The sequence below is a fragment of the Solanum stenotomum genome, chromosome 10 (assembly GCF_019186545.1).
Source record: "Solanum stenotomum isolate F172 chromosome 10, ASM1918654v1, whole genome shotgun sequence".
Lineage (NCBI taxonomy): Eukaryota > Viridiplantae > Streptophyta > Magnoliopsida > Solanales > Solanaceae > Solanum > Solanum stenotomum.
Genome location: NC_064291.1, coordinates 46,861,102 through 46,885,975, shown reverse-complemented (window position 1 = coordinate 46,885,975; position 24,874 = coordinate 46,861,102). Strand labels below are relative to the sequence as shown.

At 33.9% G+C, this 24,874-nt stretch overlaps 4 protein-coding genes and 2 pseudogenes across 8 annotated transcripts; 1 reads left to right on the top strand and 5 right to left on the bottom strand.

Moving 5' to 3' along the window:
• LOC125843068 (F-box/FBD/LRR-repeat protein At1g13570-like) overlaps positions 1 to 3,081 on the bottom strand; it is a 214,622-nt pseudogene extending 211,541 nt beyond the window's left edge.
• On the bottom strand, positions 974 to 14,149 carry LOC125842297 (F-box/FBD/LRR-repeat protein At1g13570-like). Of its 5 annotated transcripts, XM_049521576.1 has the most exons (6): positions 13,877 to 14,149; positions 12,249 to 12,378; positions 10,428 to 11,254; positions 10,184 to 10,345; positions 9,730 to 10,085; positions 974 to 1,023 (listed from the first exon to the last, which is right to left on the bottom strand). In XM_049521576.1, exons 3-5 carry the CDS (start codon positions 11,223 to 11,225, stop codon positions 9,747 to 9,749), a joined length of 1,299 nt encoding a protein of 432 aa, XP_049377533.1. In that variant the 5' UTR covers positions 11,226 to 11,254; positions 12,249 to 12,378; positions 13,877 to 14,149; the 3' UTR covers positions 974 to 1,023; positions 9,730 to 9,746. The 5 variants fall into 5 exon arrangements, with proteins under 5 accessions (XP_049377533.1, XP_049377530.1, XP_049377531.1 ...); XM_049521573.1 differs by lacking the exon at positions 974 to 1,023 and having other exon boundaries at positions 9,539 to 10,085; XM_049521574.1 differs by lacking the exon at positions 974 to 1,023 and having other exon boundaries at positions 9,539 to 10,085; positions 10,428 to 11,228.
• On the top strand, positions 3,752 to 5,869 carry LOC125843067 (uncharacterized). Its single transcript, XM_049522306.1, has one exon. It carries the CDS (start codon positions 3,752 to 3,754, stop codon positions 5,867 to 5,869), a length of 2,118 nt encoding a protein of 705 aa, XP_049378263.1.
• A 520-nt stretch (positions 14,150 to 14,669) lies between the features above and the next one.
• LOC125843066 (F-box/FBD/LRR-repeat protein At1g13570-like) lies at positions 14,670 to 16,502 on the bottom strand (annotated as a pseudogene).
• Positions 16,503 to 17,517: 1,015 nt separating this feature from the next.
• LOC125842305 (uncharacterized) lies at positions 17,518 to 19,789 on the bottom strand. The gene is made up of 2 exons (XM_049521584.1): positions 19,343 to 19,789; positions 17,518 to 18,213 (listed from the first exon to the last, which is right to left on the bottom strand). The coding sequence occupies exons 1-2, from the start codon at positions 19,677 to 19,679 to the stop codon at positions 17,663 to 17,665; spliced, it is 888 nt and encodes a 295-aa protein (XP_049377541.1). The 5' UTR covers positions 19,680 to 19,789; the 3' UTR covers positions 17,518 to 17,662.
• Positions 19,790 to 20,939: 1,150 nt separating this feature from the next.
• Positions 20,940 to 23,615, bottom strand: LOC125843064 (uncharacterized mitochondrial protein AtMg01110). The gene is made up of 2 exons (XM_049522305.1): positions 22,381 to 23,615; positions 20,940 to 20,947 (listed from the first exon to the last, which is right to left on the bottom strand). Exons 1-2 carry the CDS (start codon positions 23,540 to 23,542, stop codon positions 20,940 to 20,942), a joined length of 1,170 nt encoding a protein of 389 aa, XP_049378262.1. The 5' UTR covers positions 23,543 to 23,615.
• Between the last annotated feature and the right edge of the window lie 1,259 nt (positions 23,616 to 24,874).

Genomic DNA, 24,874 nt, shown 5'->3' with positions numbered 1-24,874 from the left:
TCACTCAAAAATAGTCTAATTACTCTCCATAGCTATAGTTTGATAATTACAATTCGTAGCTACATGTTAGGAAGAAGAGAGGTGAGCGAGACTAGGAGAGAGAGGAGAGAGGCGAGCGAGAGAGGGCAAAAAGTGGGAGAGAGGTGAATTGTATATGTATATCGGTTAGATAATTGTATATTATACATATGCATTTGTATATATGGCAAGCAAGATTGGGAGAGGGAGGAGAGAGGTGAGTGAGAGAGGGTAGAGAGTGGGAGAGAGGTGAATTGTATATGTATATCGATTAGATAATTGTGTATTATACATATGTATTTGTATATTCTGGCAAATTATACATATACAAACGTGGCTAATTATACAAACTCGAAGTCAGCCCACGTAATTAATGTATAATGTTAGTCGCGAGTACTATAACTATGATGAATAATTACATAGTATAAATTTGCTTAACTGCGTAATTTTCCCATTATTTGTGGTATTTCACCGATAGAATTTCAAGAATTGACTATAATAAAATTAAAAATAATTGATAAAAAAATGATAAATATAAAATATAAATGAAGCCCATAAATATTTTCATGACTCCATCTTATGAAGGATCTTAAGAAAGTAAGTTTACAATTGAAATTTTAAATGAATTTTCGCATTTTTTTCATTGGATGAAGAAGTGGCAGCATGTAACAGCCTTTTTTTAAAAAATTAATAAAGAGCATATAGCAGTTGACTAAATGATGAAGAGGCAGCCAAGGGGAATAAGCAGGCAACACAAGCAGACGTGTTGACAGTTTGCTGCCTGCTATTCCCCTTTATTAAATAGTAAAATAATAAATACTACACATTTAAGCTAATTAAAGATTAAATATGCATAATTGTATAACACAGAGGCCAAAAATGGGAATAACATAATAATACAGTGACCATTACAAGTAGAGTCACAGTTCTTGAAATAGTTCTTACTTAGCCAAGCACATATATACATACTACATAATATTAGACAAACAGGGCATAACAGGCAAACTAATTAAGTGCTACAAAACAAAATATGTTAGCAAAATCATGGCACTTCCATGACTTCTTCATGTTCATATGATCCACCTTCCATACCAATTTCTTCAAATGTGAATTCAACATTGGGTGATGCTCTGCGGAATTCCTTCATTTCATCGATCATTTGTTTACAAGAACGAAAAAGGAAACACGTACAATTCCAAATGAAGATCTCCTCAAGTAAAGGTGCAGATGCCAATATAAACTTCATAAACGCCATTTCCATCTCGAGACCAGTAAACATGTTCACTCGAACTCTTTGAAGCTTCACAACACCATATGAGGATGATTGGGCTCGTAGCAACTGTACAGCAGGTTCAACAATATCCCCCACAGGGTACTAAAGAATTTTTATGGAACGGTTAATTAGGCGAGTTCAGATGAATAAGAAACCATATCCAATCACCTTAATGAAAAAAAATTAAGAGAGTGCTTACAAAGTCAATTGTAAGATCTTGTAATTTAGGACAACTTGTAATCAAGTAAACGGCACTTGAAACCACCTCGGCGTTTATTAGAGACATGGACAATATAATGAGAGATTTGATATTGTTCAGAGCAATTGGGGGACTCTCTGGTAAACCTCCCTTGATCAAGTACTACAAGAAAGTCAAAAATTACTTCAAGACACCAATCAGATTCATCATTTAGTTATGATAGTAATATAACAAATGTACATTACCTCTAATGTTGTACCGCATATATCCAGTTCCAGTAGTGAAGGCATGTAATGGAAGAACTTTGGGAAATTAGAGCAAACAGGAGATGTATCAGTCAAAAGTCGTCATCCAAGGAAACCCACGGTAACTTTTTCAAGCATAGGAGCGTTCTTGAAGGAAATGGATTTTGTTTTTCCAATAAACTCAAAGAATTTGAGATTAGCAGCATCAATTTCAAGGATGTTGTGATGGAACGCAACCTCAACCGTTCAAGCAACGGGCTTTTAGAGATGAGATTTGTTAATATTGATGGATCAAAAGTGACGTCCATAAGATTGAGATTAATAAGCTTCTCAAACCCTTTGAAACCGATTGGAGGGTGGAAAAAGCAATCTTGAAGTTCCAAAAACCTTAGTTGCTGGAATGTAAAAAGGTGATGAGGTAAATGATTTCCTGATCTTACATGAAGGGTGAATTCCTGGACATTTTTCTTCGACAAGAAGTGCATCCAATGATCAATATCAGGACAACTCGTAATCCTACGGAGTCTAAACTTCAGTATTGGTCCTTTATGGACTAATAGGACTTGGTAAATAATTCTCTTGGCTTCTTCATCTTGTTTGAAAGACTTGAAAAACTCATCATTGAAATCAAGTTCTTGACGTGTTACCCATTTGTACCTCCAGTCTTTTGACAAGATACTGGTCTTCACTGCATCTTTCCAAGGCAAGCACCCAAGAATAGCATCCAGAACATTACAATGCAAATTGCTAATTGTATCTATACACCAGATGTCGAAGCATTCCTCACAGGGGCGGATGTACAGTGCTTCGAGGGGGGTCATCCGACCCCCCTCGGTAAAAAAATTACACTATATATATAAGATTGATTTTTTTATGTACATGTATATATTTAAAATTGAACCACCTGAATATATATCAAAGGAGTAGCCCAATGGTTGAGGGGGTTCAAGATTTCGCTCAAGTGAGCATTGGGTCGCGCGATCGAGTCCAAGCAACAACATTTTTTTTTGTTGTAATCTTTAGCGATTTTACAGGCTGTTTTTTTTTTTTTTTTTAAAGTTAAAGATAGGCCAACCCATTTTTATTGAACAAAAGGGGCAAAAAAAGGCCCAGATCAGCCCATGTCCACAAAGCCTAAATTAAAGCCCTAAATCATTCTTTCTAATTACAAAATAGGAAACTACCCTAGCAAAGAAAGTCAGCAAAACAGAGAAATTTTCAACCATTGAAAATTTAGAGACATTTAGAGACATTGAAAACCAAGCCTGTTGCTGCTGCTTGCTGCCCTGGTGGAGGAGTGGTGGTCCTCTTAATCTCATTCTCAGATTCTCTCTTTCAAGCTCCATTTGTGATGGCAACCTCTGTAAGTTTTCTTTTTCGTTTTTTTTTAATTGTTATTTTTCAGAATTCTATGCTTTGATTATGGTATTTATTGATGTGTTATTTTATTTAGCTAATTGAACTCAGATATTCACTTCTCTTAACAATTTTTTATTTTTCATATAAAAATTTCAATTCTATTCATTGATTATGAAAGTTATAATTTTATTTGTTTGGCCTTATTTGTTGATTTTATATGTTTATTATGGACATTCAACATTTCTTAAATGGATATTAACTTTTATTTATGAGATTCAAACTTTTGTTCATTGTTTATAATTTGTTTTGGTCCTTATTGCATATTTAATTTTTGTAAGTTCTCACTAAATTTTTATTACGATTCAGTCTCAATATTCAGTGAAGAAGTATTTTACACAAGTACCGAAATCAACTTTAGCCTCTCAAAGTCATAGTCAATCTAATCAAAAAGAAAATACTAATCATTCAGAAGTGTCGTTAGATTCTTCTCAAGAATTTGATTTGAGTTCTTTAAAGTTTGATCCTGGTGAAAGAACATCAATATTGAACTATCATCCAAACCACCGTGATGTTATTAGAAGAGCATACCTTTTGAATGGTCCTTGTCAACCTCGTTTGGCGGTGCAAGAGTATCCTCAAACATATATTTTTGGATCAATGCGTCGTTTTAATCATGAATGGTTTGATGATATATATCATGATTGGTTGGAGTATAGTGTTAGTAAAGATGCAGTCTATTGTTTGTATTTCTATCTTTTTAAAGATCATAACACTAATCAAGGAGGAGGGGAGACATTTTCAACTATAGGATTTAAGAGTTGGAACAAAAAGGGTGGTCTTGACAAACATATTGGTCTATCGAATAGCATACATAATCAATCAAAAAAGAAATGTCAAGATTTACTACAACAACGGCGGTCTATTCAATTTGCATTTGAGAGGCAATCTAATCAACTCAAGCATGGATATTATATGCGCTTAAGTGCGTCGGTTGATGTAGTAAGACTTCTCATAAGTCGGGGATTTGCATTTCGAGGTCATGATGAATCTAAATCATCACTTAGTAGGGGTAACTTTCTTGAAATTCTCTCATGGTATGCAAAAAAATGTGATAAAATTCGTGATTATGTTTTGAAACATGCTCCTGTAAATGATCAAATGACTTCTCCAATGATTCAAAAAGATATTGTGAGTGCATGTAAGATAGAGACCGTTAAAGCTATTCTTGACGAATTAAATGGTGACTACTTTGCTTTACTAGTTGATGAATCCTTTGATGTGTCACGCAAGGAGCAAATGGCTATCGTATTTCGTTATATTGATAGAATGGGATTTGTAATGGAGCGACTTATTGACATTGTTCATGTTGAAGATACTAGTGCTTCATCTTTAAAGGAGGCAATTTTTAATTTACTTGCTCAACATTCTTTGAGTCCATCAAGTGTGCGTGGACAATGTTACGATGGGGCAAGTAATATGCAAGGTGAGATCAATGGCCTTAAAATGTTGATTAGACGAGAAAGTAAATCGGCTCATTCAATCCATTGCTTTGCTCATCAACTTCAACTAACTCTTGTTGGGGTCTCTAAAAAGTGTGTTGAAGTGGGAAAACTTGTAGTATTGATCTCAAATATTTTTAATGTATTGGGATCTTCTTTTAAGCGTATGGATAATTTACGAGATTCTCAAAAATCAACAATTCAAGTGGCATTAGATATGGGTGAACTTACAACCGGTAGGGGCTTGAATCAACAACTTGGTCTTTCAAGAGCTTGTGATACTCGTTGGGGATCTCATTATAAATCCTTTAACAATTTTATTATTATGTTTGGCTCTATTCTTGAGGTTCTTGAATCACTTGCTCTTGATGCAAGGAGTATGGATGAAAGAGCCAAGGCAATGGGACATCTTGAAGCTTGTCAAACATTTGAGATTGCGTTTATGTTGCATTTGATGAGAGATGTCTTAGCAATCACAAATGAGCTTAATAAATGCTTACAAAAAAAAGAGCAAGATATTGCAAATGCCATGCTACTTGTTGAAGTAGCAAAGAGAAGGTTGCAAGTCTTAAGAGATGATGAATGGGATTCTCTTATTGCCAAGGTATCTACATTTTGTATCAAACATGATGTTTTGATACCTAACTTTGAGGAGCCATATGTTAGCTCTTTAAGATCACGGCGGAAACTTGCTAACTATACAATCTTACATCATTATCGTGTTGAAGTGTTTTGCAATATCATTGATTGGCAACTTCAAGAACTTAATGATCGTTTTGATGAGGTGACTACCGATTTGCTCCATGGAATTGCTTGCTTGAATCCAATTAACTCATTTTCAAGTTTTGACATAAGAAAAGTAATGAGAATGGCTGAATTATATCCAGATGACTTTGATGAATCCAATATGAGTATTCTTGAGAATCAACTTGCAAGTTACATTGTTGATGTTCGTGATGTTGATGAAAGATTCTCCGATCTAAATGGGCTTTGTGATCTTTCCAAAAGATTAGTTCAGACAAAGAAACATTCAAATTATCCTCTTGTATTTCGCTTAGTGAAACTTGCTCTACTTTTACCAGTTGCCACTGCCTCCGTTGAAAGAGCTTTTTCGGCAATGAAGTTTATCAAGAATGACTTGCGGAGTCAAATGAGTGATGATTTTTTTAGTGATTGTTTGGTGCCTTATTTAGAAAAAGATGTATTTGATAAGATTTCTAATGATGTTATTATTAAGACATTTCAAGATATGAAACCTCCTAGAATACAATTGTAAAAATGTATGTAGTTGTATTTTCAAATGTAAAACTATGTTTTGATAGGTTTATCCGCATGTTTGGTTTCTTAACCTCCCTTCAAGGTTGTGTAGTTTTGTAATGTAATGAAGTCATTTTATGCCAAAAAGAATTTTTGTGAAGAAATAGTATTTTCGCTTTGATTTGTATTTTTTGTTAGTTTTTCTAATGTTAAATTTGTGCTTGCTCTCCATTTGCACTTTCAGGAGCCGAAGAGAATTCTAAAGGAATTGAAGAACTTGTAGAACTTTTTGATTGAATTGTGCTACTTTATTATCATTTTATAGATATGTACTTTAAATTTGTTTCTTAAGATGAGTTGTAATTGTAAGAAATTATTTGAACTAAGGATTTTTTTTGTTAACCCGTTTGTTAATCAATCCGTCCATATATGACCCGACCCGTTTATTTATGGATAATATTAGCGTGTTTAATTTTTTTTTTTTTGAACCCCTTGATAGAATTCCTGCCTTCGCCACTGATTCCTCATGGTCCAACAAAACAAGTTTGTCAACAACTCTGAAAATTAAAATCAGGGTTAAAGGCAATATCCAAATACATTTCAGCAATGTTGAAAATAACTAGTGGTTCAACGTCTGCAACTGCATAAATTTTATCATTTACCAATTATATCATAGATAGAAAATAATGATACATGATTGAGCGCCACAAAAGAAGATAGATTTGAAGACTAGTGGTGAAGGCAAGATTTTCATCAAGGGAATGTTCTCTTGTATGCAGAGGATTCAACACATAAAATAATATTTAACCTAGCTACATACACAATACAATCTTTTGGCAAAATGGTATTTAGTTGAACCCCCTTCAATAAACATGGCGGAAGGGTAGGATGACAACGAACTTAAACACCACTAGAATCGATAAAGCTAGCCCATTAACTCCTACAAAGGTTTCATTACTCTTCTCGATATTCCACCCATCTAATCTATTGAAAACTTATATATGGATTTTCCTCCATTAGCCAAGGTTAAACTGGCAGGCAGAGACATGATTATCAATAAAAAATAAAATCCCCAATCAAAACCTAGCTTGATGGGTTGATGATAAGTTGATTATTCAACAAATAACTAAAATTTGAGAGCAAATAATCAATGATTATAGAAGACGCTTACTTACCAGTACTTAGAGTCTCAGACAGATCGAAAGCCGGAGACAGTAAGATTTTACCCAAAATGCAGGACAGAGAGGTTGAAATTAATTTATATTTTCTTATTTGTACAAAAATACCCCTAATGTTTGTGACTTAACATCTTTGTTTTTGGTCATTAAATTCAAATTGTGGGTATATTTGTCATTTAATTAGTTCTGAGCTTCTTAATATTACGTGGTTTTTCCTTCAATTGCCAATACATTAACTACGTGGTTTAATTGACTATAGCCACCTCAGTCCTCATATTAGATGGATATATAAGACTTCTTTTTCTTTTCTCTTATTTTTTCTAGTAATGTTTTTTTTTTTTGTTTCACACGCTCTTTCTCAGTTTGATCTCATAAATTTTGAGGTTAGCAATTCTTTCAAATTTAGAAAAATCTTCTTATTTTTTTTTCATTATCGTTTTGTTTACAAATTTTATAAATCTGATAGGATAAGCAATGCTTGCAGTTGATGTGAAGAAATTAATCAAGATTATGGCCCATGTTTTATGAAAAACTCTTTTACTTATCATTTTTATTTCATTTATTGTTTCTTTTGAAACAAATTTCACTACAATAGAATGTCATTACATCTGTTGAAACGAATTTCGCTAGAACAACACGTGTTGGCCCGTGCAAGTTGGCCCGTTAGGAGTGTATGTATCGATCGGTTCGATTCAGTTTTAAGTATTATCGATTTGATTTATCGATTTTTTATTTTTTTAATTATGCGAAACCGACAATCAAAATAATAAGATACATATATTTGTTATCGGTTTTTGGTCTTTAACGGTTCAATTTCGATTTAACCAGTAAGAAAATACTTTCAAAACAAATATATAATTTGTCCAACAATTTGACACAAAATAAAAAAGAGAGAAATCAAATTACTCTGTGAGTACAAAAATTATGGTTAGTGTAGTAAAAGTACTATAGCAAAATACTCGCAATTCACCACCCTAGTCGTTGCCTAATCCTTGTTGTCGTCGTCGTTGCAAACGCTAGCCCAACGTTGTTTTTAGTTCTTTAGATTTTGACATTGTGAACCTAAAGATTAAAGTAATGCTAAAACCTAAAGGGTAAATACATAGAGTAGAATTAAGTAGTGTTAACTGTGTAGGGTCCTTATAGTTATAGTCTAATACAGTGATTATATTAATATTTTTTGTTTGATATTTATCTGTGATTAAAAATTAAAATAGTAAATTATTATATTCTTAATGGGTTATCGGTTAATCCAACAACCTAATATTAAAAAACCAATATCGAACCAATAACCCAATAATTTTCTTTATAAAATCATTAAATAACTGTTAACCCAATAACAATAAACTAGTAACATTTTTTTCGGTTCAATTTTTGCACACCCCTAGGCCCGTGCTTGCACAAGATAATTCTATCTAGTGTTAATTAGGCATTTGAGTTTATAACTCATGTAGGGTGTCAAAAGAATATGAAAAATTGACTGAACCAATTGAACCTAACCGTACCGAATCGATTTATATCATTTTTCAATAAAATCGTGATTTTTCGTTTAAGTGTGTAACCATTCCGAACAATTGGAATGACCCTTTTAATTTATAAAAGAAAATCAAAAAAATGTCGAACCGAACTGAATATTCTAACATGTATGTAAATATATTTTATAAATTAACAATATATTAAATTTAATATATAAATATAATTTATAACATTTTTCAAATATAAATATAACCTTATGACAAAATGTATGAAAAGCACTTCTATTACATGTTTAAGATCAAACAATATAACAAGAAGGTTTCACATTCTTAATTTTTTGATAAAAAATTGAAGTGCTTCTTCAAAAAGAACGTGTACTTCCAAAAGAAATATTTATTCAATTGAGACGAACTTTTAAATAGTTTAGGGGTATACTTAAGATAAAAGATAACGTTGGGTGCGTCAATTGAGGAAAGGCGTATATAAGACAAATCACGAATGTTAAACCATTTTCCTTTGTGTGCAATTGGGCTGAATCATCAGCACTTCAGTTTATTACACCACGTAAGATGCAAATTGTCACATAGGATGTCATATAGGACGTGTGTGTCTATTTGTTTAATTTTATACAAGTTACATCCAAAGTTTGAGGGAATAAACATAAAATGAGATCAAGTTAAAGGTTATACTGATGTATTATGCATTTAACTTTATGTGTATACTGAAGTTAAGTGCTAAACAAAATTATCATAAAATCAAAAAAAAAAAAAAAAAACAATGGCCAAAAAGAATCCCGAACTATTGAAATGAAACAAAGATATCCTTCGTTTAATTTTTGTCCCAAAAATACCCTTGAACTATTAAAAATAGGACAAAATTGTCCTTGATGTTAGCAAACTGATCCGATTATCCCTATTCGAACCTCCTAAGTTTCATGTATCCAATTTGAAAACGTTTTTTTATTACTCCTTATTTAGACAAAAGGTTACCCCATTTATTCAGTTTTATAGACAAAAACTACACATTTAAGTTAATTAAAGATTAAATATGCATAATTGTATAACACGGGCCAAAATAGGAATAACATAGTAATACAGTGACCATTACAAGTAGAGTCATAGTTCATCAAACTGTTAAAACTTACTTAGCCAAGCACGTATATACATACTGCATACTATTAGACAGACAAGACAGGGCATAACAGGCAAACTAAGTGCTACAAAACAAAATATGTTAGCAAAATCATGGCACTTCCATGACTTCTTCATGTTCATATGATCCACCTTCCATATCAATTTCTTCAAATGTGAATTCAACATTGGGTGATGCTCTGCGGAATTCCTTCATCTCATCGATCATTTGTTTACATGAACGAAAAAGGAAACACGTACAATTCCAAATGAAGATCTCCTCAAGTAAAGGTGCAGATGCCAATATAAACTTCATAAACGCCATTTCCATCTCGAGACCAGTAAACATGTTCACTCGAACTCTTTGAAGCTTCACAACACCATATGAGGATGATTGGGCTCGTAGCAACTGTACAACAGGTTCAACAATATCCCCCACCCCCACTTGGTACTAAAGAATATTTGAGGAACGGTTAGTTAGGCGAGTTCAGATGAATAAGAAACCATATTCAATCACCTTAATGAAAAAAAACACAAGAGAGTGCTTACAAATTCAAGTGTAAGATCTTGTAATTTAGGACAGCTTGTAATCAAGTAAACTGCACTTGAAACCACCTGGGCGTTTCTTAAAGACATGGACGAGATAGTGAGAGATTTGATATTGTTCAGAGCATTTGGGGGACTCTCTGGTAAACCTCCCTTGATCAAGTACTACAAGAAAGTTAAAAATTACTTTAAAACACCAATCAGATTCATCATTTAGTTATGATAGTATATCACAAATGTACCTTACCTCTAATATTGTACCGCTTATTTCCAGTTCCAGCAGTGAAGGCATGTAATAGAAGAACTTTGGGAAATTAGAGCAAACAGGAGATGTATCAGTCAAAAGTCGCCGTCCAAGGATCGCCACAGTAACTTTTTCAAGCATAGGAGCGTTCCTGAAGGAAATGGATTTTGTTTTTCCAATAAACTCATAGAATTTAAGATTAGCAGCATCGATTTCAAGGATGTCAAGGTTTGTGCAGCAACGCAACCTCAATCGTTCAAGCAACGGGCTTTTAGAGATGAGATTAGTAAATATTGATGGATCAAAAGTGACACGCACAAGATCGAGATTAATAAGCTTCTCAAACCCTTTGAAACCGAGTGGAGGGTGGAACAAGCAATCTTTAAGTTCCAAAAACCTTAGTTGCTGGAATGTAAAAAGATGATGAGGTGAATGACATTTGTTTCCTAAGCCTACATCAAGGGTGAATTCGTGGACATTTTTCTTCGACAAGAAGTGGATCCAATGATCAATATCAGGACAACTCGTAATCCTACAGAGTCTAAACTTCAGTATTGGTCCTTTATGGACTAATAGGACTTGGTAAATGATTCTCTTGGCTTCTTCATCTTGTTTGAAAGACTTGAAAAACTCATCATTAAAATCAAGTTCTTGACGTGTTACCCATTTGTACCTCCAGTCTTTTGACAAGATACTGGTCTTCACTGCATCTTTCCAAGGCAAGCACCCAAGTATTCCATCGAGAACATTACAAGGCAAATTGCTAATTGTATCTACACCAGATGTCCAAGCATTCCTCATGGTCTAACAAAACAAGTTTGTCAGCAATTCTGAAAATTAAAATCAGGGATGAAGACAATATCCAAATACATTTCAGTTAATGTATAGAAAATAACTAGTGGTTCAACGTCATTAGAGAATGATACATGATTGAGCACGGGAAAGAACATAGATTGAAGACAATAGTGTAATTATATACACTATCCAATGATGGAGTTTTAGTAGATAAAATAGACTCCGAAGAGCAACCACAATGAGTTATAACTCCTTAGACATAAAAACAGGAGCATGTCAAAGAGAGAACATCCAGGGCATCGAAGTAATGTGAGATTAAGATCCACAAAGTAATGTTTAATTTCCTCCTCTCATCTTACTTTAAGCTCTTGAAGTATGCCTAACTTGCCCATTTATATTTTTAAATAAAGGGGAAAAGGCTCAAATATACCATTTAACTTTGAGAAAAGGATCATCTATGACATTTATGTTTGAAAAAAAGGCTCATCCACGTCATTAACAATTAATACATGTGGAAACCAAATGTTTAAATTGTTTTCTGATTGACTTCGTTAAACGTTATATAACCAAATATTACCAATCCAATTCTTTTGTAGCATGTCCTAATTAGTTACTTGCAGTCCTTTTACCAATATCCATCCCTAGTTCTTACATGCAATAGGTTCGAACCCTAACCTAATATTTAAGTGGAGAATCATGAATCCATTATCCACCAAGTGATTTCTCCGGTTAAAAAAGAATCACGAATTAATCTTCCGGTGATATTACCACACCATTTCTGGCCAGTTGATGGGTTGAAAATCACGATATCTAAGTTTCAAATTCCAGAGGCGTCAAAACACAAGATGATTTGGACAACTTATGGTACTAGTGAATTAGTCGGTTAAACTGGCAGGCAGAGACATGATTATCCATAAAAATAAAAAAATCCCAAAGAAAACCTAACCTGATGGGTTGATGATAAGTTGATTATTCAACAAAGAAGTACAATTTGAGAGCAAATAATCAAAGATTATACAAGATGTTTACCAGTACTGAGAGTCTCAGAGAGATCGAAAGCCGGAGGCAGTAAGATTTTACCCGAAATGCAGGACAGATAGGGGCACAGTTAGCAGCTTTCACCTGTGTGTTTCATCAACATATGCTTGTCTGGCAATTGCTGAGTTTATCATGAAAAATAATTGACAAATGAGTCATTCCTATATATATCTATCTTCAGAAATCATAGAAACTAGGATATACTCACTATGTTACTTTTTATATTTCGTTCGTTTCTATAAATAGTTGAATCACAATACTTATTATTTTATAAATTTACGTATAAATTATTATATTTTGCCTATTATATCCTTGATAGAGTAGTTAATTAATCTTGAAAATGTATTCATCATTTATTGTAAAATTAACTTAAGAAAACAATAAATAAGGGTAGAAGGGTAAAGTTACATCATTTTTAATGCAAGTGCAAAGTAAAAATGTGACATATAAAAAGGGACGGATGAAATAATTAACACTGCACTTATGAGGAGTATATGAGTGCCCTTATGCCATTGATACAAGCCAAAAGAATCACATACGAGATCCGGTTTAAATTCAGTTATAAAACCTTTTTTCACTGTTTTTATTTTAAGTTTAGCTTAGATCTCATATTGAGCTAAGATAATATTGATACACCCGAAGCGTCCTTTTTTACTATTTTTATTTTAAATTTAGCTTAGAATTTATATTTAAGCTAAGATAATATTGATACACTCAAAGTTTTTAAATTATGGACGCCTGTGAATTGAAGTACACATTTGAGTAATATTGTTTGTTTAACCAAAAAAATAAATTGTTTGAGTCGTGTTGATTAGAGTAACTAATGTGTGATAATTCAATTATCAGAATGTAAATCTGTTACTCTATTTATCTATTGATTTCCTTGAGAATATTTTTTTATTAGCTGGCCTTATTGCCCAACTATACCGTCGTTTTTCATAAAATTCTATCAATACAGATCAATTAAAACATGAAAATTAACATATATTATCTGAAAACTACATAAAAGTTACTACAAATTATAATAATTGACAACTTTAAATATTTAAAAGATATATAAAAAAATTAAGTTAATTTTTGAAATTCTATTTATGTCACATAAGTTGGGACAAAAATAATAATATACATTAACAATTTAAAATATTGTAAAAATTATGTTAAAAAAATTATATTAACAACAATAAGCATAGCTTGCTAACAAGTCAAGATTATACTTAAAGGGGAACATGTATAAAGAAAAAAAAACAGAAAATTGAGATGACAGAGCAACACTTAAATTGTAAGTCACTCATTTTATAACTGAATCAACTAATAAAGATCAGAACGTACCCCAACTTTAATTTCAGTGCTCTTTCTTTGTCATGAATTTTCTTCATGTTAATAGATTTTATTGATATGAGTATTGCATCATTTGTTTCTTCCAAATATTTATTTATGAGAGGGTCTAATCTAAGTTGCTCGAATTCCTTCACTTTTAGTGTTGCACCCATGTCAACACGATGGGGTGTGGGTTAGTAGATGTGAGATTCGCACCTAATCTGGTCTTGGGGGTACTTTGACCAAATTCAAGGGAGAAATTCTAAACAAAAACTAATGTGAAATTGAAGAAAATTGAGTACCTTGTATGCTTAAATTTCTATTATCACTCCCTTTCCTTTTATCTCCTTTCAGAATTCTCCTCTTGATATATATTTTCTCCTCGAGTTTTCTGTACAGAATTATTTTTAGCTCAATCCCACCCCTGTCCATCCATGGATCTATATCCACGAATCTTAAAGTTTAGGTCATAGAAAATCCGACCCGACCTCTAGATCTGCACCCCGTATCGGACATCTGCACCTGACTCCGAGCAACATAGGATCTAAGTATGGAGTGAAAGATCTCATGACAACCTCTTATGCGAATACGTTCTAGAGCAGAAATCTAAAGATCTCATGACAACCTCTTATGCGAATACGTTCTAGAGCAGAAATCTCATAACAAGGTAGAAATAGTCATGAGAGCAACAGGAACGGAAAAATCCAAACTTCCCATAGATCTAGATGGATGTGTTTGTCAATTATTCACAACCTCTAAATCGGCTAGATCTACCCGTCTTGTTCGACCCATAACAATCACTGCCTTATCTTTTTATGAAAGGAACCATATATAGTTAGATCTCTAAAAAAAACTAACAATTTGACTAATATTATCGTAAGAAAAGAATGATTCAATGTTTATTGTGTAAATATGGTACCAAATTTGTTTCATTCTTTTTCTGTAGAAACAATGTTGTTTATGATGCATGTATCTCTCTATATATTGTAACTTTTGCTTGTAATCAGTCAAGACACACCTTTTGAACACTTGACGACTTTTGATTCGTTTTTATTTTGACTCGGAGCTGCCACATCATTTAGACACATAGCATCATCTTGTTGACCTTGAATTTGATTGAAAAGTCATAACAAACAAACTAAAGCACAAGTACTATTTAAGCAAAACCATGGCACTTCCATGACTTCTTGGGGTTCACCGCGATCTTCCAACTCAACTTATTCAAATATGAATTCAACATTAGGGGATGCTCTGCAGATTTCTTTCATCTCATCCATCATTTGTTTATCCGAACGATGAAGGAGACACGCAAAATTCTAAATAAAAACCTCCTTAAGTACAGGTGCAGAGGCCAAAATGAACTTCATAAATTCCATTTCCATCTCAAGACCCATAAACAAGTTCACATGAACTCTTTGAAGCTTCTCAGCACGAGAATGATTGGCATCGTAGAAATTCTACAACAGGTTAAACAATATCCTCCACAACCACAGGGTCCTAAAAGAAATTTCAAGGAACAGTTTATTAGGCGAGTTCAGATGAAGAAGAAATCATATTAATGAAAAAAAAAACAAGAGAGTGCTTACAAATTCAATTGTAAGATCTTGTAATTTAGGACAACTTCTAATCAAGTAAACAACACCTGAAACCTCCTCGACGTTGCTTAAAGACATGCACGAAAAATGATTCACCTCCATCCATCTAGTACTAGAAGCCAATGGCGGCTCAAGCAAATTAGTGGCCTAAAGCCAAATATAAATAGGAGGCCTAGCTTTTATTTTTGAAATCCAAAGCCAAATATATATATACGAAAATATTTTTTAATCTTGTGATCTTAAACATGTCATGTGGAAGTTAAATTTAAAAATTGACAAAAAAGAAAGAAACATTCTTTAATGTTTCGAAACAAACTAAAAGAATGACAAAACATAATTTTTTTTTTGTTTAAAAAATATTTATAATAATTCTATTATTATTATTAAAAATGGGGCCCCTCAAATTTGGGGGCCTAAGACGGTTGCCTCATTTTTAAAGGCATTGAGCCACCCCTGCTAGAAGCAAGTCAAAAAATACTTTAACATACCAATCAGATTCTTCATTTGGTTGTGATTGGTAGAAAATCACAAATGTACGTTACCTCTAATATTGAACCGCATAGATTCAGTTCTAGCAATGAAGGCATGTAATGAAAGAACTTTGTAAGATTGGAGCAAAAAGGAGATGTATCAGTCAAAAGTCGTTATTCGATGAAAGACAAAGTAACTTTTTCAAGCATAGGAGAGTTCTTGAAGGAAATGAATTTTGTTTCTCCAATAAACTCAAAGAATTTGAGATTACCGACATCAATTTCAAGGGTGTCAAAGTTTGTGCAGGAACACAACCTCAATCGTTCAAGCAACGGGCTTTTAGAGATGATATTTGTAAATATTGATGGAACAAAAGTGACATGCAAAAGATCGAGACTAATAAGCTTCTTAAACCCTTTGAAACCGTGTGGAGGATGGAACAAGCAATCTTGAAATTCCAAATACCTTAGTTGCCAGAATGCAAAAAGGTGATGAGGTAAATGATTTCCTAATCTTCATGAAGGGTGAATTCCTGGACATTTTTCTTCGACAAGAAGTGCATCCAATGATCAATGTCAGGACAACTCGTAAAATTACAGAGTCTAAACTTCAGTATTGATCCTTTATGGACTAACAGAACTTGGTAAATGATTCTCTTGGCTACTTCATCTTGTTTGAAAGACTTGAAAAACTCATCATTAAAATGAAGTTCTTGACGTGTTATCCATTTGTACCTCCAGTATTTTCACAAGATACTGATCTTCACTGCATCTTTCCAAGGCAAGCACTCTAGAATTCCATCGAGAACATTACAAGGCAAATTGCTAATTGTATCTGCACCAGATGCCCGAACATTCCTCATGATCTAATAAAACAGGTCTGTGAGCAACTCTGAAAATTAAAATGATAAAGGCAATATCCAAATACAATTCAGCAACATATTGTAAATAACTAGTGGTTCAACGTGCATAAATTTTTATCATTTACCAGAAAATAATGATACATGATCAAGCACCAGGAAAGAAGATAGATTTGAAGACAATAGTAGTGAAGGCAAGATTTTCATCGAGGGATTCAAAAAAATGTTCTCTTACATGCAGGGGATTCAACCGCTCAGTAAACGTGGCAAATTTCGCCTGGAGAGAACATCCAGGGGAGTAATGTTCTGTCATCTCATCTTGAAGCATGCCTAGCGTCCCATTTAATATAAAAAATTAAAGAGTAATTAAGTGCATTTAGCAACTCAATTGTGAATAACATCTATTCTCCTTTCTGAATAGGTCAAACTAAACACATCAAGGGGATAATTGAAAAGAAAACCTCTTTAAATAATTAATTTTATTACATCAAAGATTGATCAATCTCAATGTGACCTACTGCTAGGGAAGAATTCAACAATTTATACCTGTGCCTAGTATTTAAGTCGAGATAGCCTACAAATCATATAGGGGATATAAACTGCACTAGATAAGTCCTATCGACAGACTCGACTCCGAAGGCATTGAGGGGAATTAATCCTGGGTCATCCATATGGATGACCACTCTCCAAACCAACTGAGCCAATCGGAAAAACACTTCTTGTAATATAGTCATACAATTTCTTTCAAGTACTAGCTAGCACCAAAGGTGCGGTCTATTGGTTAATCCCTAGTGTTCTGGGTTCCTAGTACATTGACCCGTGTACACATCTACCAAACTGCACTTGCTTTCATCTCTCAATGTACCAAGGACAACATGCACTGCCCTTCAAATGTACTAGGGCTTAACTGAAATTGTTTCAAAAAAACACTACTGACCTCTACAATCGAAGAGTATTACAGTTCCAGAGTTCTGCTGTGAGAAAATTGTTGAAAACCTGGCTAAACTATATTATTCCACAAAACTTCTTCTTAGGCAATATTTCCTCATTCAATAACTTCTTAAGATAAAAACAGTGTTCAAGAGAGCGCAAGGCCCTAGACGTGAAGCAAAAGAAAAAAAATTGGTTTGAAATAAACATGGTATTGTCAAGGAAAGAACACACTAAGTAGCTCTAGGAGCAGCCCATTCAACTCTAAGGATGAGGTTGTCATAACCATAACCATTGAGCTTGTTTATGGCCCTCTCAGCATCTTCTCTGTTGACAAAGTTGACAAAACCAAATCCTCTGCTCATTCCTGTCTTTTGATCAATCGCAACATACACTCTGCTGACATGACCAAATGGACGGAACAGTTCCAACAAATCAGCCTCCCGAGTGTCCTCCGAAAGATTGGTGACCCTAACAGAGTTTTCTTCATTCCTTCTTCTCATCTCAGTCCCCCCACCACTTCCTCTCTCTGCAGCACCACCTCTCATGCTCGGAGGAACATAAGCACTCTTTTGAGAACCAGCCCCAGCAGCAGGTGCTTCCCCCCTTGATGGTGGCCTATCCACGAAGGTCTCACTTGGCTGTGCAAGATCCTTGAAGGGGCATTTTGATGTCCAATGATCACCTTTCTTGCCACAGGTCCTACACACCATAAGAACAGCCCCTGCTTTTGCAATTTGATTCAGAGAGTCTCCACCAGATTTACCTTCGTCCTGCTTCGAACCTGTTTACAATAATCCACAAGCACAATAACAGGGGTTAGGTAAACTTCAAATTAAGCTCAAGCCAGAGAATGGGTGTCCTTGAATCTTACACGCATATACAGCATCTAATTACCACAAAAAAAAAAATCTCTTGATATGCTAAAGTGTACAAGTAAAAGTGAAAATTTACATTTAGTAAAGTGGACAAGTGAAAGTGAAAGGGGGAGTATATCTTCCCACTTCTCAATACTCGCAAAACCAATCTTTTTCTTCATCAAAGGTATAGTACATTACCATAGCTAAAAACAATCATGACAAATGCATACACTTAATGGAAACTCCCTGCCTCACTACTTGGATTGAGTAGCCAATAATGTGTGAACTTGAATGACGTGTAATTGCACAACTCTATATAATAGGCAATCCAAGAGATGCTGGATCAAATTGTTATTAGGCTTTTAGCAAACAATGTTTATACTCACATAGGAGACCAGAGAAGTAGGCAGAAGGAAAAAAAATAAATAAAGCAATGATCTTTGTCTTTGTTCAAGGAATGGGACTAATCTATTAGACATTTCATACAATAAAGTTAAAAGCCCTGCAACCCAGCTTTCCCCTTCTAACCTAACTCAAGAGAACAAGAACTTCATCCAACTCAAGAGAACAAGAACTTCATCCAAAAGGTTTTCTGTTTTAAGACAATTATTAACTTTTTCACCCAAAGTTCCCTCTTTTTTATAATTCTCCTTACACTTTTTAATCCTTATTACTACGAACTGCAACAGCACGCAAAAGGAACTCCAACCAAATTCACAATACACATGGCTTGCTAATACATCAAAATCAAAACTCCAGATCAGAGATCAGACATCTACCAATTTTATCACAAATAAATCCACAACCACCATTAATTACAATGCTACATCAATAAAAAAAAGTATACAAGACACAACTATAAAAACACAAATATAGAATAAAGGACAGAGAAGGCAATACAAAGACCATGAATTCAAGACCAAAAAGGCAAAACAAAAACGACCCAATTGACAATAAGAACAGAATTAGAAAGCACGACCGAAATCAAGAAAAAAAACAAATCGACAAAAACCCAATTCAGATCAACCAAGCACAAGAAGAAAAGATCCATACCAGGAGCTCTAGGGCGCTCAAGAATAATCTCCTCAGTAGAAACCATGGTAAGACGAGCACCAACATCCTCATGAACAGCATCACCAAACTTAGGCCAGGAACGACGCTCAACAGCCCCTTTACTAAGCCTTGCATTCGCAAGCTTACAGATACGTGTAGTAGTAGTGATTTTCACCTTGTTACCTTCCTCATTAAACTTGTATTCCACGATTTTCTTCAATCCATTACGGTCTGGCCCAATTACCTGCTTCGGCGGTAACAGGAAATCCAAGTCCTCCGCATCATCTTCTAGCTCCCCCCATCGAATTTTTGGTTGGTTTGCAGCTTCTACCGCCATTGTTATTTTCCGATAAGCCGCTAAAACAGAGAACAAGATATACAACGTTCTTCGGATTAGGGTTTTGTTTTGTGTTTTCTGATGAGACTCAAAACAATAGGGGTACTTTTGGGATATATGTAAAGAGGAAAAAGAGGTCGGTGGAGGAGTTTGGGCTGGGCTTCTGTAATTGCAAAAGGCCTATTTTTTTATGGGTCAGTTACTCATAAACTTTTGTTTAAGATTAATTACTTGAATAAGTCCCTTTAATTAATAACTATTATATTTAAACATATCTTTTAATTATTACCATTTATAGCAATATATAATGATATTATGTATACTTATTTTATTAGATCTATTATTTTTTCTTGCGCTCTTTCTCCGTTTTTTTTCTATCTCTCGCTATTTTTTTCTTTTCCTCCCTAGCCCTGCTGCCTCTCTGCACCCCCTCTCTCTCTATGCTTTTTTTTCTTTCTTTTTCTCCCTGTACCTCCTCTATCTATGATTTTTCAATATTATAAAAAAAAAATTAGGCTTTTATCAGAGGCAAAAGATCTATAGAAAAGTTAGGGAAATTTTCAAAAATCGAAGGATTGGGGCTGCTTAGTTTATAGAAGAAGTCGATTAGTTTTTTATTTGTTGCTTTGGCTTTGTCGACGATTTTCATTCTAATGAAGGTTATATAAATAATTGTTTAATACTTGATGAAAATTTGAAGATTTGAATATTTGTATATATAAAGATTTGAATATATGAATATTTGAATATATGAAGATATGAAAGTTTGAATAAATGAAGATGTGATGTCATATTTGTGCCACATACTTCCTCATATCTAAAGGTGAATTCACATGAGAAAGTTAGATTTGAAGATATGATGTCATCTTTGTAACAAATAAAGAGACATAATAAACTGCAAAATGAATTAAACTTGAATTAAATATGTATTACACACATATTAAAGTTGAATTAAAAGAGAATTAGACATGAATACAAAATGTAGCAAACGAAAGAACATTCTATGATCAGTAAACTAAATAAAATTTGTATCAATAATGAATTAAACAAGTAATACAATCGTAACAAATCAACCAATAAATTGCAAAATGAATTAAACTTGTATTAAAAGTGTATTACACAAATATTAAAGTTGAATTAGAAGAGAGAATTAAACATGAATAAAAGATGTAACTAATGAAGACAAGACATTGATCTATAGAGTGAATTAAACTTGTATCAATAATGAATTAAACAAGTAATTCAATAGTAACAAATCAATCAATAAACTGCAAAATGAATTAAATTTGCATTAAAAGTGTATTACACAATATTAAAGTTGAATTAGAAGAGAGAATTAAGAATTAATGAAAAACGTTACTAACGAAAGACGAGAGAATTATCTATAGACTTAATTCAACTTGTATTATTCATGAATAAAACATGTATTATATGTCTTATAAATTATTTTGATTGTATCACTAAGAACATGAATGATGTTTGTAATATGAATTATAAATGTATTATAAGTATGTTACCTAAATTATTTGGTTGGTATCAACAAGAAGAGAGTGAAGTTTGCAAATTATAAATGTATTGTTCACGGTAAAAATTATATTATACGTGTCTTGTAAATTATTTTGATTTGTGTCACTAAAAAAATGAGTAACGGTTGCAATATGTATTAAAAATGTATTGTGCATGTCTTAAAAATGTATTATTAATGTGTTACCTAAATTATTGTTGTTGGTATCACTAAGAAAGGAGTGAAGTGTACAATATGTATTAAAAATGTATAATTCATGAATAAAACATGTATTACATGTGTCTTATAAATTATTTTGATTTACTAAGAAAAAGAGTGTAGTTTGCAATATGTATTACAAATGTATTGTGTCTATATTGTAATGTATTACAACTGTGTTACCTAAATTATTTTAGTTGAAATCACTAAAAAGGAAGTGAATTTTGTCATATGTATTATAAATGTATTATTCATGATTTAATTCAATTTTAATACAGTTATGAAACATATATAATACAACTTTAATACAATTGAGATACAGTTCCGTAAACTTCATATTTTTTGAGCTTCAATCTAATATTCTCCTAAAATCAATTCTAAACTTAACCAAACCCTGTTAAAATTGAGAAATAAACTCCAAATGATATTTTTAATTATTTGTAGGAACAACCTATTTAAACTAATCACAAATTCATAAAACTCAAATAATGAATTCAAAATTTGAAGTTTTATAATGACCATCAATGGTGAACTCTTGATGCTGTGATTTTAGAGATTTTAAATTCCTGCTTGAGCACATGATTCTTATCGTATTTTTGGGTGAAATTGCGATATATGGGCAAAAACTGATTTGAAGATATTTCTTTAAATGAAAATTTCAAAGAAAAAGAAGAAGAGAAGGAAGAGAAAAATGGCAGAGAAAGAGGGAAAGAAGCGAGATAGAGAGGCTTTCACTGTACAATTTTTTAATTCCAAATAATTGCTATATCAAGTTAAAAATATTATATTGCCATAGATGGTAAATATTTTCTTATTATTACATATTTATGTGATTTACCCTTTGTTTTACGATTCATAGCAACAATTTTAAAGAGAAGAAAGATGAGCTAAATCGAAAGAGATAGAGGAGAGAGATGATCTGTCACGCCCCGAGCCTACACCCTGGGCGGGATCGGCACCCGGAGACCATTTCTGCACCCGCTAGCCTTTGTAAAGTCGATATTTCTATCGAGTATCGGCAGGACAATTGGCACAGGCCTACAGTCGTTCTACAGGAGGTTAAAGCTTTGAGAGAGATGGGAGAGATATCTTTTTGCATATCTCGTATCCAAAACCTCTTAGCAAACTCAATTGTTCCATTTTCAGATACTATTGATTTAGCAAATGAAATGGTAACACTGAGTCTATCCAATAACCTACTGTACTGATTGGCCACCTTCTTGTCGGTGATTAGGATATCATCACCAAGAAGGGCATAATCAACAAACGGGGTGCTTCGTAGCGGATAAGCCTTCAAAGTCGCCAACCACACTATATAGTGATGGGACAGCGAGAACAGTGACCATGAACCGTAGTAACCTAACGGTTGTCCAGTAAGAAAGGCTACTTCACTAATCTTCTTCACCATAGGAGGTGATACGAGAAAGGTGTTAAGACCCAAAGAACTGTTGACTATTGAAGATGCTAAAGTACTACCCCAAATCATTTCGATTAAGGTGTATATAACACTCAATGGCCAACGGTCTGTTGCTGATTTTAAATCAAAAGAGTAACAAGACTTCGGTCTTTTAAGTCTTAGATACTGCAACGGACGTTCTTGGTTGAATGTACCATCAGTCTTAAGACTTGATAGTACAGTCATAGCCCAAATATGGACGGGATGCAGAAGTCTTTGTTTTATATAATTACATATAGCAAAGATCCTCCGCTTCCCACCACCTTCAATGGCCTGAGCCAATCTACCAGTCACTAATGGAACTCCTTGGTAGGCCCCTAATAAGCTAGAGAAAGGGGGTCCTACTTGTTTTTCAAATAAATCAAGGGATTCATTAGCAAACCTGGTATTATTAGAATCAAATGGGTATAAAACCCTTTGAGACCAAAGAATACCAGGGGAAAAGAACCCATCTTGAATGGAATGAATTTTATTCACATTAAAGATGAACGCTGCTATCTCATGCTTTAAGTTCACAAAGATATTGTGTTCTTTAACATATTTAGCCGCTGCTCCGTCTACAACATCATCCACCGAATATTGAAACCGGCGGACAAAGTTGTCGAGTAATGGAGTACTTTTCCAGGTAGGTTTCCAATTCATACCCTTTTCAAGAGGTATGGATTGGAGATGTGGAAGATACATTGGTCGAAGCTTCTTTCAAGAAGTTTTCATTTCTCCAAGAACTTCACGGACACTATCAATATCTGAGTGAGGAGTCGNACAACCACCACTATGAGCCCTAGTGATGATACAACGTTTTACCTCACGTTGCCAAGGATCATCCTATACCTTGCCGTGATATAGGAAGCTAACTTTACTTAGTGGATCCGCTAGCTTAACTTTCGTGATCATCTAAAAAGTATGATCCGAGAAATCCCATGTTGGCGCATGGTTCTTATGGAGAATTGAGTAAATCAGAACTCGTGTCCCCAATTCGGTGCTCAATACTACTCCCAAAAATACTTTGGCCCATAGATGTCTTTAAACACATTTTTCTTTAGTTGAGATAATTACTCAAAACTTTAGCCCAAAGGCTCTTTTTGGAGAAAGAAAACATGGTTCCCATCTTACTCAAATGTAATAGCATTTATAACTTCCTTTGGGAATACTTAGTTCCCTAATAGCCTTTAAAAAGAGAACTCAACTTTAAACTCATGACTTAACTCGAAACTGAGACTCTTACTCGACTTGAAACTTGAGACTCTTACTTGACTTGAAACTCTATACTCTTTTTCTTGACTTCTAACTTCACTTGACTTGGGACTATCTTTTCTTGAATCGGAATTATGAATTCAAGGTGTTCCATCACATGTTATGGAGGGATTCTTGAACGTTTGGACGTACTTTGGAGTGTCGGAAACAACTATAAAACATAGGTATAATACTTTGGAACATGCATGAGAAAGTGAGAAAAGAAGTGGGGAAAACTTGGCTGAGACTTCAGATTTCTGGTGACACAGATGGGACTTACGGACGCCATCGACGGACAATAGATGGACCTACGATCCGTCCTGCAGGTCCGTAGATCGCGTCAGAAACTTTCCCCAGAATTCATTTAAAAAAATGACTAAGTGTTGACCTACGGTCCGAACTTACGGTTCGTAGGTCAGGTTACGGACCGTAGATCGTGACCGTAGATCGATGCCCCAAAAACCCAACTTCTGTCCCGATTGACGGTTGACCAGTACGGACCGTCAATCGATCTACGGTCCGTAGGTCACGCCCGTGGATGGGTATCGATAGCCAAAATTTGCTGAAAATTGATGGTAAATCAACTTCAAAAGGGTCATAACTCTTAGAATCATAATTCCCTCAACATACAATAGGTTTCAACTTAATTACACAACCCCAATCATGTCTCACAACGAACAATAACTTCAACAACACTACCAACAACATCAACAACAACTAACAACTTCAACACTTCAACAACAAATCCCAATCTTTTCTCAAATCATAGAATAAACTTGGTGT